Consider the following 17,619-nt stretch of genomic DNA (forward strand, 5'->3'; position numbering starts at 1 on the left):
GAGGCTTAGACACTAATTGGGTCCTTCTTTTACTAACATTTATTAAGCAGCCCACAGCAGACTCTGGCAAATGTTGAAAGGATAGAGATTATGAGGCAGTCCTTGCCCTCGACCAACATGTGGTCCAGATGTGCAAACAGATAATTGTAAAAGACTGTGGCAAAGTGGTAGAATAGTCAGGTGCTGAGATTCAGTCGGACACAGTACTCAGTACGGTAGAAGGTATCTTGTTCCATTTTCACAATAGTCACATGTAGAACTGCAGCAGTGAATGTTATGAATTATCATTTTGTCTTTTAAATTACCCTAAAAAATTCATTCTTTAACTAGTAATCAGATGGTTTTATCATATAGCCATGTTGCTTTTCTTGGTTGTTTTAAGATTGTTTGATAACCTTTTTCCTATACAATGTCATAGGTGGAGAAGGGATGGTGTTGAGGTACAGACATTAGTTATGGGACCTAACAATACAAATCTTAAGTCTTTCCAGGTAGAATAGATGGAGACAATTAAATCTGAGGTCCTAGCTTTTTAACAAGTATAGGCAATCAGATTCTTTTTGTTCTTGGTACAGGATTTTGTCTCACAATCCTCTGTGTTTTTCTTTTCTTAAAAAATGAACGTTAATTTTGTTTTTTTCTAATCATAAAAGGAATACATTCTCAATTTAGAAAATACAGTACAAATTTTTTAAAAATTATTATCCCCATCCTTTAGAAACAGCCACTGGTAACTTTGTGGAATCATTCTTTCCAGTCTTTTCCTTTTTTTGTTTTGTTTTTTTTTTGGTACTGGGGATTGAACTCGGGTCCTTGCACTTGTGAAGCAGCCACTGGAACCACTGAGCTAAACCCCCAGCCCTTTGCAGTCTTTTTCTGACAAATATTCTTTTGTACAATCTGATCATACTGTGCCTTGTGTTTTCCCACGGAATTACAAACACTCTATAATCAGTATTATTAATGATTGCAAAGTAAGCTATTCTCTTGTAAGATATTTAGATTATAATTTTTTATCTCTTCATTTGACAAATATTTATTGAAAGCCCACTATATATCTGGGACCGTGCTTTTTCAGTATTTTAAATAATATTACCATCAACGTCTTTGTGCATAAAGTTTTTTGCATATATAAAATTATTTCTTTACTGATGGGATGGTTGGTTTCTCAGACTCTAGATAAGAAATGACCACCTTGTTTTCCCAAAGGGTGTCCTGATTTCCATCCAGACTTTCTATGAAAAATGACAGTGCCTGTCTCACTGCCCCTTTCAGCAATCCTTATCTCTTTTTCAACACGTCACTTGGGTCCTCAGCGAGTATGGTTTGCCACCTTGACTCACTGTGCTTTCCCCACAGGTGGTGTGGGTGTCATGTGCCCACTGACAGAACAAGGCAAGCAGCTGGCGATTCAGGTATCCAACATCCTGGGCATGGACTTCTGCGGCATTGATCTTCTCATCATGGACGATGGCTCCTTTGTGGTGTGTGAGGCAAATGCCAATGTCGGCTTCCTAGCCTTCGACCAGGCATGCAACTTAGATGTGGGTGGGATCATCGCAGACTATTCCATGTCCTTGCTGCCAAATAGGCAGACTGGGAAGATGGCTGTCCTCCCAGGACTGTCAAGCCCCAGGGAGAAGAAGGAGCCAGATGGTTGTGCTTCCGCTCAGGGAGTCACAGAGAGCGTCTACACCATCAACAATGGGTCTACCTCTAGCGAGAGTGAGCCTGAACTGGGAGAGGTCCGGGATTCCTCGGCCAATACAATGGGGGGCCCAGCCCCTGTGCTGCCCGAGCCTGGCTACAACATTAACAACAGGATTGCTTCAGAATTAAAACTTAAATGAATTCCTGCTTTTTGGCAGCATTTAAACCAAATCCTACTGCTTCCCTGGTAGTTTCATGTGAATAAAATCTGGACTAATGTGATTTCATTTGCACAGGAACTAGAAATCCCATCTGGGCACTCAGCATTCTTTCTAACGATGATTTGAGCAAATGGCCTAGCTTTGTGGTTTTTACAAAGGCCAATATGAAAACACTCACCACCGCCACCACCATCTCAGCTGATCAGATTGAGACTAATGCCTGCTGTGAGTACGTGGATAGAATGGTAGGCTTTAAGGCACTGACTCTCTGCTGCTGTTTCTGGCTGTTAGCAGTTGAGAACACGAATTTGGACCTGCTCCTGGAAACACTGCTCGAGAGCAACCACGAGATAGAAGCGTGTGCAGGTGGAATGTGACTGCAGTCATATGTTCTTCACTCAGCATGTGTGTGATGCTTGGAAAATACATAGCTGAAATACTATCAGAGGATCAGGCTCTGCTCCCCGTCAGTCACATCCTGACCACATTTCTTCAACACTCAGGATATGGTGTTTTAGGACGTTTCTTCATGAGCATTCGCAATGAAGCACTTTGTAGAAAGTGGGATTGAGTGTTCTTTGACCTTACCGGTTAGCATATGTCCTGCTTTGTAACTGGGACTTTCTACACATTGATTTGCCACTCTGAATTCACCCTGCTTCAACTAATGCCAGCTCCAGCAGCTTCTTGCACCTTTGCTGCCTTTGGCCTCAGCTGGAAATGAGCTTCAGTGGGCTGGTGGCCATACACTGTTTCTTAAGCGTGCACTAGAATTTAACACCATGGACTTGCTTTTCAACAGACTGTTTGCTTGTCATCCAGAAGCCAATGGGTTTTTACCACAGAAAGTTACCAGAAGATAATCATTCTTCTCCTTCCTCTACTGAAACTTTATGTGTTGTGTAGAAGGTTTTCTGTATGAGTTGATATTGCGGGCCTTTTGGGTAGGGCCAGCCATTGGAAACACATTCTGATCCCCGGACAGTCTACTCTTATCCCGGCTCCAGAAACCTGTCCTTACCCCCTTTTCAGAACTGAGGAGACTCAGGTATCAGCAATTACTCCTTGCACATTGTGGGAGGGAAGCTCATGTAGATAAGACACCAAGTGCTTTTCATTTTAACTCTTCAAGCAGTAGATCAGATCTCTCCCTTGGGAGAAATCATAGTGAAGGAGTTTCCATTTCTGTTTATATGAAGTATAACTGAAAATGAGTAATGACCAAATACACTAGGACATGTGCACTCAAGAATTACCATTACTGGAGTTCTTTCCTTGGGAAACCATACTCTTGAGCTATGATGTTGCATGTGCCAAGAACACTATAATTCCTCTTTGGGATTATCTTTGAAGCCATGAGAGGAAAGAAGTCTCACAACTTTATAATCAGACCTTCTTTTGTTGTTTTAAACTCCCTCCTGCTATACCACCTGCAAAGGTAGTGCAAAGCTTCTCACCCATTTCATTTATCAGACTTATTTTCTAATACCTTTGGGCTGTAAAAAAAAAAATCCTCGAAAAATAGATCTGCCCTGACAGGAAAAAGATTGACCAATCTGAGGAAGCTTACAAGTTGACAGTTTCCAGAGTTCTAGAAATGTTCTGCATAAGGTGAGCTTCATGAAATAAATATATATCTTTCCAAGGTAACTACTTTGAAGGCAACACCACCCATTTGAGTGCATACTTCCTCTGCTGTAAATGTAAAATGAGTGCAAAGTTAAACTATTACATTTTTCACAGATTTAGGTAGAAATTGGCTCTTAAAATATTGTAGTTAAAACCAGATCTCACCAAGGATCAGTTGTACAATTGAAAAGTGGTTCCATGTGGCGGAAATGTCACGCAACACTGTTGTAGTTTAAATGCAGTCCATAGGGTGCATGCCATTGAACTGTAACCCAAGTAGTATGTCTTGTACAGTTGAAAATTGATAATACTTCACCCTTAACTAGGTTAAGACGTACCTTACCTTTACCGCTCTGAGTGGCTTTAGAAGAAAGTTTTCGGTTCTTGCTGGAACTAATCAGATTTTTTCTGTGTAAACATCTGAAACAAGTGTTGACCTCCCAGAAGCTGCATTCATTTCATGTTCACTGTTTGGTGAAAGACTTGTCTCCACAATTTGTCTAAAAGCATACTAGCCAGGTCCCATTCTGAGCAGAGCAGCTAGCATGTCTCCAGAGTCCTTTGCCAAAGGAGACCTGTTTTCCAGCTGGTAGTGACATCTGTTGTCATTGGCGTCATTGCCTGGAACTAATCCTGTCCAGAAGTAGACAAGGATGGGTCACAGCTGGATCCTTCCCAGATTTGTCCATACCATAGCTGGCTGTGTGCTCTGTGAGCCTCAGCCAGGTGGCCCAGGCACACATGTCACAGCTGCCCATGCCTGCAAGAAAAAACAAAGTACTGAGCCAAAGCCTGGCTCTGACTCTTCCCTCAGGCAGTGACCATCCTTGTATGATCTTGTGAGCTCTGTGTATACATTTTCCCACTCTTCAGACAGGGAAAGCCTATTGTATTTACCTCGACACTGAGGATGAGTCAATAGGCAAGGCTGTACATTATGTGGAAGGTGGTAATAGCACCTCCAACACCTGGTTTTATCACAATTTATCATCTCAACACCTCTGAAGAAGTTAAAGAAGGATACCGTGAATTCCTGGCATTAACAAACCAAACAGTGGAGGCCCTGAGAAAGGAATGCGGCTTCTCGGAGTCCTTCCTTCCAGCTAAGGAAACTTACGATCTGAAAGGAATAAGGCTTTGGGGATATTCCAAGAGCCTTCTGGATGTGTCGATTATAACCTGAAACCCTTGACTCTTGTGTACCAACTTACAAAGTCTTCCTTATGTAACATAGATTCAATGTCTGTATATGGTCTTTATCTAGTATTAGCATCTTGAAACTGGTCAAAACTTGAATGGCAATCAATAGCTCAGTCACTCAGAATATATATGATTCTGCACTTGGGGAAAATGTCTTCCTGCTATTTGTCTGATTGGGTATGGAGTGAACAGAGTATGGATTGGGGCCTTAGATCTTTAGGATCTGAAAAACAACATAAGCGGATCATAAGCCATTACTGTCCCAGTAGTAGACTCGGTGCTCCCAGCTAAGGGAGTCCGTGATGATTGGAATACAATGAGGAGGAAAGAGAAGAGGGAAGGTCTGGCATAGTTTTGTGGGAGAAAAAGTTGAGATGACTTGGAATTCTAGTGGGAAGGAAAAAATGGCTCTCTTGTGGGTTATTTTAGTGAAAGAATCACAAATATACTGATTAAAAGTAGATGTCTGAAGCCAGCTGCCCTGTATAAAGATACTGAGGTGCATGGACTTGTATCCAACCTGGAGAATTGGGGGAGACGTGCCTCATCCCTTCTTTAAGTCTCAAGGAATTCTAGTTTTGAGAACACTAAATCTGAAGAAGATGGAAGCAGCTAATGGGTACATGGTGTTCCAGGACCACTCAAGTAACAGCTGACCCTCCCAGAATTGAATGGATCAGGATACCATGGGTGGCAAAGCCAGAGCCACAACTTATTGAGGGGAGAGAAGGGAGTCAAGCCTGAACATGAATCCAACATCAAATAAGCCACTTCAGCTTACTACTTCCCCTTGCCCTGGAGGAGAGGCCTCTGTTTGCAGTTGATCTGTGTGGATGTTTTGGGAAGGACCCTGAAAACAGCTACTTCTCATTGTCCCTGAAGTTAATGTTCTTAGGTCTTGGGCTATAGCCTAATAGACCTGATGCTGCTTTTGACTTTGCCACTGAGATTCAAGATCAGTACAGATGATCAGTTTAAAATGTTTTTATCTGGAGACCATGGTTCACAGGATGTTTTAATCTTCCCTAAAACTAGATCACGCCCCTTTCCAAATCTATAGCTCTGCTCTGTAGCCCTCTCTCCTAAAATGCACACAGCTGAATGTGAACTTTCTTCCTTCATGCCTTCTGATGCCCGTCTTCAGGTACAGTTCCTGCCAACATGCAGCATTATCCCAAGGCCTGGGCTGGTATCTTAACCCTATTTTGTGACCCTGTTCTGTGAAGTTCATCTTCTCTGGGACTTCAAAGCAACATTAGGAAAATCACCCCGAAGAGCCAGATTGGAGGCCACAGGAATAGCAGCCCTTGGAAAGCAGTCTAGTCCCCATTTTATAAAAAGGGTATCTGGCTCCAGATACCACAGTCACTTAGCCAGGGAGTAGCAAGGCTGAATCCAGGCAAGGTGACTTTGATCCAGGTTAGTACACAGCCAGAGGTGGGTCTGTTCCTTACACATCTAGCACTTCCTGCTATCCTGAGCCCACCCTCTGCTGTTTCCCCTTCTGCTGAGCCTCTTCTGGATCAATGTGGTGGTGATAGGCAAGCTGTCAGTACTTCAACACTTACATCTAGGCGGGCACCCCAAAGGCACGTATGAGACTTCCAGGGTGCAAGCTGGTTCTAGTCCTGCATCCTCTTCAAGATTAGCCAGGACCGTTCAGCCCACCCCATACTAGGTGATAGCTGACTGAGGGCTTCCTCGGCCCCAATTTGGCTGATGTCCTCTCACTGCCGCTGGGCTCAAAAGCTGAGGATTTGGTGTTCTGAACTGTCAAGCACACCTACAGGGGAATTTGCTACACACACTCCACTTGCAAACAGCAACAAGGTCAGAAGTTCCCTCCCACTTTCTTTGCCACAGTGTGTCCCACTAGGCACAGATTCTTCTCTGTTACAGCCCAAATGTCAACTAAGAACCCTCACCCTTCAAACCCAACTGGGTCTAATAACTGGTGCTCCCATTCTGATCCTTTGGGATTTCTGTGATTTCTAAGGGATTTTTTTTTTTTTTTGAAGCTGCTGCTGATTCTAGACTTCTGCTACCTCATCGTAAGCAATAGTGCAGTCTCATCTCTGCACTGCATCAATGAAGACACGAAGCTCAGTGTCGTCCCCATTTCCACCCTTAGCAAAACTCAGATGAATGTGCGTGCGCGCACACATCTGGATTTGAGAAGGAAGGGCAGACACTGCAGCAGTGCACACTTGGCAACACGTTCAGAATCATCTTTTCGTTTACTACACAGTAGTCTCCACTCACTTGCCATCCCAGGTGTTCCCCGTCTCTCTTGGAACATGCCAGATCCACTTATGTTCTTATGTATAATCATTTCTACTTTTTTACTTTTTTTTTTTATACTGGGGATCGAACTCGGGACCTTGTGCTTGCAAGGCAGGTGCAGTGCCACTGAGCTACATCGCTATGTTTTTTCTTTGATTCCTAACACTCTTACCTTCATGATTTCACCCTTTAGTATTTACAGAAGGAATTTCCCAAACAAAGCCAAGTCCCTCCTCAAGAGGAACTCTCATGCCATCTCTGAAGATGATACATTTCATTCTCACTAGGATAACCCAGCACCCTAGCAGCCATGCTCACCCCTAGCGTGCCAGGGGCGTACCCCTAGGCTATGGGGACTACTGTGAATGGAAGCAGTTTGAGTCAAGTGGGCTTCAAAACTTGACTCAGATAAGCTAGAGCTTGTGTGACCTTAGGTACAGTCACCTCAACTTGTTCAGTCTTGGTTTTGACACTTCTGATGCAATCAATAAACACAGTCTTGAAAATAAACTACTTGAATACATACTTTCTTCAGATTCCTTTCCTTTGGCTGCCCCCACTGTGAGCAATCACAAGCCTTCCTGTGCTTGTGGCTCAGTGCCAAGGGATAAAAGCTGACAGACAGCAGCTTTGCAGCTGGGAATAGGGATGCTGGGGGTAGGGCTGGCAGCTGCTCAAGCAGGCTGTCGTTTGAGCTTAATGATAGGAAGGTCCCATCCATCCTTGAGATTTCTTGATGTTATATGCAAATACAAGAGGTGTATCTGGCTTAGAAACATTCTGAAGGAAAGGCTGCCTCAGACAACGGGAGGCTGTAAAGCTGAGGTGCAGCCTGACCTTGAGTGATTTAGCCTGTTTTTTCTGGCTTTTCCTGTATTAGGTTTACTGGCCTTGCATCAGATGGAAGGAGGAGGTGCCAGGGACTTGAATCAAAACTATCAAGCAGAGGTTGAGGGGAATGCAGGAGGCCCAGGCTGTGCAGATAACTGTTAGACAGCACCATCTGCACTCGGCAGGGATGACAGCCGAGATAGATGGGAGCAGCCAATAAAGTAGCTAAACTTCTGCCTGTCCTGAGTGGGACTCTTAGAGTCTCCTATTTAGAAGGATACTGATTTCCTATAAGGGGAGAGCGGAGGGCCCTTAATCACTCTGTGGAGCCAACAAAGGTCTTTGTGGAGGCAGGACTAGTTGTGCCTGGTGAGTTTAGATTCACCTGGAGTCCCCTGAGCTCCAGCAATACACTGAAGCAGGGTTGTACCAGCCAAGAGAGCAGATCGTTAGATTTCTAGGAATGTTGTGAGCTGGTTTTTAAACACAACCATTATTAGACATTAAGTTATATAAATTTATAATTAAGGTAGGTAAAACCTCAAAAATCATGAACTTCCTAATTGTTTTACTATTTATATTCTTGAGGCTATTGACATCTATTGTATTTGTGTGGTGGAAATACTATATAATTGTGTGCCACTGACCGTCTCTCCCCAACTCCACTATACAGAGGCATCACACTTGTAGTTTACAATCAGCTACAGTGGGAATGTCTACACCAGCAGTGGGCAAACACCACATAGCATGGCCTGTGGGCTGGTGGTTAAACATTTAGGAGTGCACCACCACTTCTGGGTGACAGAGAAAAGAAACAGAGACATAAGCTGAAATATTTTTGTTTCAGGGAGGTGGGACATGTGAAGATTTTCTCAGAAGCAAGTGTCCTGGTAAACTGTGCACAACCCATTCATAGAAAACCACTTGAAAACGTGTGCGCCCATGTGTCTGTGTGTGTGTAGAACAGCTTCGTGCTTTTCATACGTGAAAAACTCTGCTCTGATTCATGAGGTCAGTCTCACCTGGGGGAGGAATTCCAGCTAAGTTCCCTCCGAAGACAATGCATGGTGGGCAAATTGAAAGTGCACTAATTAGAAAAATGAAAATGTGCTTTAAAGAATAAGTAGGCACCAAAATAGCTCATTTCCAAGTGGTTTATACAGAAATACCAGAGCGATGCTCCTCCGACACAGAAGAGATCATTTATAAATGATTGTTTTGCTATTTTTGCTTCTTATTAAAATTATTACTGTGGAACAGAACGCTTTGTTTGCCTTTGTTCCTCAAACTCTGTGCCTTTTGGTTCTTTTAAAATAAGAATTGCACACTGAATCTACATTTTATTATTTTCATATCGTAAAAGTAAGGGAAATGCTTCCTCCTATTCACTTGCACTGCAGCTGCATTCTGAAAAACCATAATTTTCCTTTCAAACACAGAGAGCTGTCTGAATTGTAATATTGCCCACTCTCAACTGTCAAGATGACGGGGAAAATGCTGCTGCAGATGGTAGGAGCTTGTCAGGGCCCGCTCAGCGTGCCCTCCCGGACTGACACTTGAATTAAGATTCAAACGGCAAGGGAGAGCCGAAAGCTGTGAAAAATGGCTGTGCAGTGCAGGCAGAGACCCCAGAGACTGGAAGAATCTGCGCCCACCCAGCGAACTCTTGACAGATCAGGGGCATCAGGCCTGCGCCCGCCTGACATTTCAAGAGGCTTCCTGGGAGGAAGTGATGAGAACATTGGGAACAAATTGAGGGTCAGCAACAGGCCCACGTCTGGAGCTGAGGTGGTTGTTTCTCCACATGAAGCAACAGCCTGGCTGAAATTGTGCAGAGGGGGCACCAGTGGAGAGAGCTTTAGGCTGGCTACAGACACCTTCCCAAGCTGGTGGATCTCAGGATTGCCTATCCTTGAGGAACAAGCCTATGGGGTTTTCCTTTCTATTTCTGGTGTCTCTGGGACTCTCCTGGCTTCTTGATGTTGCCTCCGACCTGGCTGTCACACTGGTGGCTCACTGCTTTTCTACTGGCTGCTGCTTTCACTATAGTTTTCCTAAGTCAGGAAAGAGGCTTCCCCCAAGGACTGCAGCTCTTCTGCCAGCCTAAGTCTATGTGCTCTCAGTGACTCATGGCTCTTTAGATTTCCCTAGGGCATTTGTATCCTCATTTTTTAAAAAAATTGGCTGCAGTTCCCATGAGACAAGTGAGAGACTATTTGAGTAGTAGCACTCGTGTCACATCTAAGCACATTCCTAGCTAAAGAGACATGGCAACTGAAGACACTGCCCGCTCAGGGATTTTCTCCTGCTATTTAGGGCATTGTTAGGACAACTGAATTGGTGCAACCTGAACGTGATCTGTATTGCATTGTCTGAGAGTTTCATACCCGTGTAATTTCCTGACTTTGGTGACTAGATGGATGAGAAAATGTAAGAGTGTCCTTGTTTTTTAAATATACCATTAAATATTAAGGGTTTGGACTGGGGAGATAGCTCAGTGGTGTGGTGACTGCCTGGCAAGTGCAAGGTCCTGAGTTCGAACCCCAGTACAAAAAAAATAAAAAAAGAGCTGGGCCGGGGATTTAGCTCAGTGGTTCTGCTGCCTGACTCACAAGCACAACATCCTGAGTTCAATCCCTGGTACCAAAAAAAAAAAACAAAGAAATGTTTTCTTAGTGATTGCTCTGTAAATTATAATAGATATTTTTTCTCACTCTACCTTAGATTAATGCTAACTTAATTCCAGAAGAATAGAGAAACTTTGCTCCCAATGTGGCTCTATTTCTTATCTCCTCACTTCACACAGATGTATGAAATAGGCATCACTGGGAGATAGCTGGGAAATATGACAAGTTATTTACAGTTTAATTGAAACACCATATTAGTAATCTGCATGTTACTCGAGGCTATACAAAGTCATGATAAACCAATTGTGAAAAACAAGTTTTACTGATTTCCACATCTAAAGCTCTATCTTTCCTCACATATGCTGATAGAATCATGGCTGTGGAAGAGTATGCAAACTTCAGCTGAAAGGTACTAGATATTCAGTACACAGAACCCATGGGTCACTAGGAAATGGGACGATCTTCTTCAGCTGAGATGAGACTGAGTAACTCTTGAATACTGTTTTGTTCTTGGACAGTGAGCTGTTGGTCTTTGGCTAGTGTGAGGGCTCTCATGGCATATTCCTGTGCCTGAAATAGAATTGCAATGACAAAAGGACATTATCACAAGGAAGTATAACACTGAGAAGCCCTACTTGTTAACTCCAGAAATATAGAGGAAGACACATTACCTTCTCACACCAACCACTGAGCTCTTGTTGATAAATGTGTGAACACACATGGGGCCCTTGTGGCTGGCCACACATGCGCTGGGTGGGGAAATCCATCTGACTTGACCAACTAAGTATAAATAAGTACACTTTCTTAGCAAAGTGGAATCTTCATAGGATTTTAATCAGAGCCCTATGGACCAACATTGGAAGGCATAGAGGTGATGGATGCCTATCATGGCTTAGCTCTAAATGTTCCCCAAGTCTCCTATTCAGAGGTGGGGCTTTTGTTAGGTTACTGGATCACAGGGGTGCTATCCTCATCAGTGGATTCACCTTCTGATGAGTTCATAGCTGAATATGCTGTTAGGAGGAGGGCCTTGGCTGGAAGAGGCGGGTCACTGGAGGTGTGATCTAGAAGGGTATATATGCCTGTCCTCAGCTCCTCCCTTCCCCTCTGCTTCCTGGTTGCTATGAGGTAACCAGGTTTCCTTTCCTATGCTCTTCCCTGTGCTTTTTCTGCATTGGAGTGAGCTAACAATGGACTGAAAATTTTGAAACTGTGAGCCAAAATAAACCTCTAGTCCTTTAAATTGCAAGTGTCAGACATTTTATCCCAGTGACCAGGAGGTGATTAATGCAGTGCCACAAATAAATTACCATCCTGAGGGAGAAATTACCATTCCAGAGTTTTTGACTTTGATAGAAGTCTTGCAAGACAACCTGGGAATTTCTATTCCTCCTTCCCTTTCTTCCCTTTTGTCATGGCTTGTTTCTAGATGTCCCCCACCACCACCACCGCCAAAGCCTCATGTGCTCATAGGTGGGGCTTTTCAGAGGTGGCTAGATCTAGAGTGTGTGATGCTGGAATTAAGGATGTGATGCTAGGATTGATTTATGGTACAATTCTAGAATGAAGGGTATTCCGCCCTGGGTAGCCTGAATAAAATATCAGGGACAGAAAGAGGGCTGCTATGGTCACTTGCTGCTTGCTGCTTTTGTTGCCTTCTGCCTGCCATGAACTGTTTCTCCTCTACGATGCCCTGCTGCCAGGCTACCCTGCCTTGAAGCCAGCCAATATGAAGCGAAACCTCTACAAACTGTGAGCTAAATAAACCTTTCCTCCTTTAACTCTGAGTGTTGGGTATTTTTGTCTCAGCAATGAGAAAAGTAACTAAGATATGTCTTTATTCATTTGAGACAAGGTCTCACTAAGTTACCCAGGCTGACCTCAAACTTGCAATCCTCCTGCTTCAGGCTTTCAAGTAGCTGGAATTATACCCTCCTTCCTTCTTTCTAATAAACATTTATCAACTAGTTACTATGTTCCAGTTATACTTACTATACTGTGACTCTAGGCAGAAATTATGTTTTTAAAATTTATAATATAGTAAGAGAGAGAAAGATAATAAAACAAATAAGTAAGACATAACAGTATCTTAAATAGTAAAATGTGGTAAAGAATATATAAAACAAAAGTGGGGATTATAAGCACTGAAGAGGGCAGTGGGGTTTTGTAGTTTTAGACAGGGAGGTAGGAAAAGCTGCACTAAAAAGGAAAGAACTGAGTGAAGAGCTGCAGGAAGTAAGGTGCCAACCCAGATGTACAGATGCATCCCTTTTGTCTAAGGGCAACTTGTATACCTAACACTCTGAAAATGCCTTGGGGTAGTGACTTTCCCAAAATCAGGCTCTACACTGTAAAAAAGAGATTTGTCCAATGTAAATTGGAAAATGTGGTAGAAATAGTTCTCTATTCCCTAACCTAACATTGATTCCTCACCTACCCCTATTCCAGGCAGGGTCAGGGCACCTCTTTGTGTCTCCACAGTGCCTTTGGCTTCCCTGTCACATCTCCTACAACCCCTGACTGTGAGCTCCTCCAGGCCTTGAGGTACAGTGGGTGGTTAGTAAATGCCTGGTGAAGGAAGAAGGGAATCTTAAAATTTCCCATGTTACCCATACAAGAAAGCTTCCTTCCACACAGCCCTCCCCACCCTCTCTCTTCCAGCCTGCTTTATTTTTCTTTGTTACACTTTTCCCTATCTGAAACTACATTACACATTTATGTTTACCCATTTATTGTGGCTTCCCCTCCTCCCAAAATCCTAAGTTCCCTGGAAAGAGGAAACTTCTCTAGTTATTCACCTCTGTATCCCCAGTCCCTAGAACAGTGCCTCACAAATAGAAGACATTCAACAATATGTGAATTAAGAGGTGAATCAGTGAATTGATACATTAATTAACCTGAGATATGCCCCCACTATCAATAAGACATTGGGCAAATAACTGACCCTCTCTGTGCTTTAGTTTCCTTACCTGTAAGGAAGGAATAACAAAACTACCAACCTCATAAAGTTGTAACAAGAAATATCATATTAAATATGATAATTATGTAAAGGGCTTAAGCCAGTGGCTGATATATAATAATCATAACCCTAACCCTCTTACCTTTTTTAATTGGTTCATAGCAATTCATTCCTGCCCCTTCAGTAATAGGGACCTGAGTAATTGAGTGTTAGAGTGGCCACTTCATTCTCCAAGGACTCCCCAGAGCCCACTGCCCTGCAGGCTTTCTGACACTGACCCAAAATCAGTTCACCTATGCAAGCCTGGGAAGTTTCCCTGGAGGGAAGAAGGCAATCCAGGATCCACCATTGTAAGCTGGACTCAACAGATGAGAAACGTCATGAGCATCTGAACTTTTACAGAGGGAAGGCTTGCTTGCTCTCAGGGAAAGAGCTGGGGGACTGGGAAAAACACAGTTGAATCCATCCATATACAAGGAGAATATCTATCTCTGTTTTAGACATGCTGCTTTTCTAGGGAAACTTGCCTTTGAAGAATTCATCATCTGGTAGTAAAGCATGGTCAGAGTTTTCAGAACAAAGGCAGTTTTTTGAGGAGATTTGTCAGGAGTTGATTCTCGAAAGTTCAGGATGGAAGTCAGGATCTGAATAGCTTCTGCTTCCTGGGCTTCATCTGCAATAGAAGGGAGGAAAGAAACACGGACTGAGCAGCTGAGGCTGCCCTCATCATAAGTGCTCAGCTGTGTGGCGCTGGTCCTCTGCAGCCTCCTTGCAGGAGCTCTGGTAGAAGCAGCACAAATCCCAGCAGGCTTCTTGTGGGAGAAGGACTGCCTCCACATGCAGGCAGGAACTCAGGCAGTGTGGCAGGCCGCTCTCTCACTTTGTCCAGCATGTGATTATCAGAGCAACCTTAAAAATGCTCTTCCACCAATCTCAAAGTGCTAAGCTTTCTTTCCCTCAGATCCTACATCCTAAATCTCTGGGACCCCTAAATCCAGGGAACTTGTCACAGCTGGATTCCTTGGGTCTAGTTCCTTGAGGGCCACTTCTACTCTGCAGCCGAGAGGAGGAGTCAGGGGCACTTCTGGCAGCTGCAACAGTTAATTCCTCTCCCAAAGTCCAAAGATACCTAAGCAATAGTCTTTCTGCTACCCTGCATGAGATTATTTATTATTTTCTCCAGTGGTGTTTAGTCATACATTAATCACTATTTATTGAGCAATTATTATGGACTAAGTACTAAAAAATCACATCTTTAACAAGCTTAATGAAGAAAGCAAAAAGGGCAGACACCATGATGTTAAGGTTGGAGACCTCTATGAGTTCCAAGCTTTCTGCTGTAATGTGAACTACTTTTATAGTGACAAAAAAACCTCAATAAATTTATTTTTTAAACTTTAGCTCAAAATTTTTCCTCCAAAGTCACTTCTTCAATACCACCCAACTGTTTTCACTTAATTCCCAGACTCATCTTGTAATTTCATTTTTTCTTGTGGAAATGTTCTTTCATTATTGTGTATATGTTCTGGGCCACCAGCTTCTTGGGATGTTTCTTCTGAACAGAAACAAGATTCCCTGACTCTTTTTCTTGTCTCCAAAGGCATGGTGCCATCTAGTACTACCTAGCCCTCGGCCCTCTGCTGAGCCTGGGGGAACGGATAAACCAAATTTTGTTCTGCTACCAAAAACCTCATTATTCTGTAAAGGAGGAGAAGAAGCCATGAGAACAAACCAGCAATCTGCCTTCTTTGAAGAGCTTGTGTGCCCTGGAGGAATCACACAAGATGGATGTTCTGAAGAAACCACACGGGCCCTGGTTGGGTCTTTTTTCCTCCAGATCTGCCCCCTACCAGTCCCCTGAGGAGTACAAGTCATGATAGGGATCTGAATTATTCCCAACACTGGTAAAAGCTCTGACCCTCATCTCAGTTTTCCTCATTAGTAAAATAGGGAAGGTAGCACTAGGCCCTGTGACGGGAACAGCTACTCTTCCCGTTAGCGGCAAGGCCGAGGTGTTAGGGAGGATAAAGTCACTGCTGTACCTCCTGGGAGAACTGCCACTTACCCAACCCGGTGTCATTCACAAATGGTTTCCCTAGTAAATCTAGTTGTTGGATGCGAGCTTGTGAGAGGACTTGATAGTGATCATTCAAATACTTATGCCAGATCTCTGACACCTGTTGGGAAAGGAGATGGCAATCAGATAAACAAGCCAGGCCTCAGCCGTTGGACCCAGCTTTCCTAAGTCTGGCGCCCCCTCTCTTATTGTGTCTTGGGACAGAGGGAGCCTTGGGACCCCCAACAGACCTTTCCAAAGTGAGCATGACAAGGGATGGGCTGCAGAGGATGCAAAGCAGGCTCATCTGAGGATGGAGTCTAATAACACTTGTGGGGCACACACCATACTAAACCCTTACATCCTTACAACATCCAGTTTGTTACTATTCTCACTTTAGATGCAAATAAACTGAGGTTTAGAGAAGTTATGATCACACTTGACTTTTGGGAAGAGTTATCAAGAGGTGTATCATGGAGTTAAACCTAGATCTGACCCACTGCTTTTCAGTGTCTTTCTAAGAAATGGGCCTAAAATGTGAATCAACAGTCACAGCATGAGAGCCTGTATCACACACAGAAATGGTTGCTGGCCAAGTGAGGTAGTGCTGAATGAAGACAGTATATTTTGGCATATGGAGCAGTTTTAATTTACTACATATAAAGACAGAATTTTCTAATTATCACTCTTGTGTTCTTTGATCCCTTGACAGGACATTGCATTGATAAATTTCTCTTGAAAAGCTCTTCTCTTCTTCAGTAGCCCCCATTAGCTTGCCTCTATGGGTGTGACACAGCCAAAGAAGCATCCTATGGATGCTAAAGATTAAGCTATTTGGTAGTAGAAAAATAGGGAGAAAAGAAGAGTATGTATATCATGCTTCAGGCTACATAACCCTTGGTAAGTCCCTTCATTTCTCTGAGCCCTCTCTCTCTCTCTCTGCTTCTTCTCTCCTTCCACTTTTTTTTCCAGCACTCGGAATTGAACCCAATCCTTTTTAATTTTTTGAGGTAAAGTCACTAAGCTGCTAAGTGGCCCAGGATGGGCTTACATCGCAATGTTCTTGCCTTGGCCTGACACAGTGCTGAGATGATAGGCATGCACCACCATGCCTGACTGGTTTGTTATAAACAGTCTGACACTAGTTACAAGATACCAGGCCTAGGGCCGGGGATGTAGCTCAGTGGTTCTGCTGCCTGACTCACAAGCACAAGGTCCCGAGTTCAATCCTGGGTACCAAAAAAAAGAGATACCAGGCCTAAATGTTAAGGCTCAGCTCCCACATTCCCCAGCTCACCTTAGTGTACAACGTATCTGCCAGGTCCAATTTTTTAAGGCTACAGAAGATGTTAGCCAGGTGGAAGTAGCCTCCAGAGGTCCTGATGTCCTCTGTTCCAAATGCACAACTGGCAAAATAGATCTATTGCAAGAGGAAGGAGAGTGCTCGAGTTCCCTTTGCAAATCATGTGTATCCAGAATCCATCACACACAGAAAAAAAACTTACAACAGGCCGATATAAAAATGGGCTAAGGATCTGAATGGACATTATTCCCAAAAATATGTACATGAATAATAAGCATATAAAAAAAAATCACTTAACACTAATGGTCATTAGAGAAGTGCAAAATAAAACCCTAACAAGATACCATTTCATACCCACGAGAATGATTATAATATAAAAAAGACAGAAAATAAAACATGTTGGTGGGAAAGAGGAGAAAATGAAGCTCTCATACTTTGCTGATAGGAAAGCAAAATGGTATGGCCTCTATGGAAATAGTTGGGCTGCTCCTCAAAACGTTAATCATAGTCAGTTATTATATGATCTACCAACTCCTCTTCTAGTACCTGTCCAAGAGTAATGAGAGTGTACATCCACACTAATACGGGTACACAAAATTTTGTGCAATATTATTTATAAGAGCCAAAAAGTAGAGACAACTGAAATGCCCATCACCTGACGAATGGGTAACCAATCGGGTCTACCCAGAAGATGGGCTACAATTTAGCAGTAAAAGGAATGAACTATTGATACGTGCAACTAATTACGCAAGGTGAAAGGAGTCAGATGTCAATTCTACATGTGATTCTGTTTATATAAAATGTCTAGAAAAGATTAATCTATAGAGACAGAAAGTGGTTGCCCGGGGCTAGGGGAGGAA

General features: G+C 43.3%; 2 protein-coding genes across 4 annotated transcripts in view; one reads left to right on the forward strand and one right to left on the reverse strand.

Annotated features, from left to right (window-relative positions):
• The window catches only part of Rimkla (ribosomal modification protein rimK like family member A), a gene marked incomplete at its 5' end in the record, with an annotated part of 32,075 nt that extends 23,454 nt beyond the window's left edge, over positions 1-8,621 (forward strand). Inside the window, one exon of the mRNA XM_033767907.1 lies at positions 1,360-8,621. Within this exon, the coding sequence (XP_033623798.1) occupies positions 1,360-1,850 (491 nt within the window). The remainder of the gene's footprint in view (positions 1-1,359) is intronic.
• The window catches only part of Zmynd12 (zinc finger MYND-type containing 12), a 44,097-nt gene continuing 28,739 nt past the window's right edge, over positions 2,262-17,619 (reverse strand). Inside the window, exons 5-8 of one of the 3 annotated variants that reach the window (XM_010634066.3) lie at positions 16,754-16,876; positions 15,466-15,577; positions 13,928-14,073; positions 2,262-4,260 (exon numbers count right to left, since the gene is read on the reverse strand). In XM_010634066.3, coding sequence (XP_010632368.1) covers positions 4,219-4,260; positions 13,928-14,073; positions 15,466-15,577; positions 16,754-16,876 — 423 coding nt within the window. In that variant the 3' untranslated portion in view covers positions 2,262-4,218. Of the gene's footprint in view, positions 4,261-10,528; positions 11,012-13,927; positions 14,074-15,465; positions 15,578-16,753; positions 16,877-17,619 lie in introns of those variants that run through there. The other 2 variants (XM_010634058.3, XM_010634073.3) reach the window with 2 other exon arrangements.

Source organism: Fukomys damarensis, unplaced genomic scaffold, assembly GCF_012274545.1.
Source record: "Fukomys damarensis isolate Sample0158 unplaced genomic scaffold, DMR_v1.0_HiC HiC_scaffold_23, whole genome shotgun sequence".
Lineage (NCBI taxonomy): Eukaryota > Metazoa > Chordata > Mammalia > Rodentia > Bathyergidae > Fukomys > Fukomys damarensis.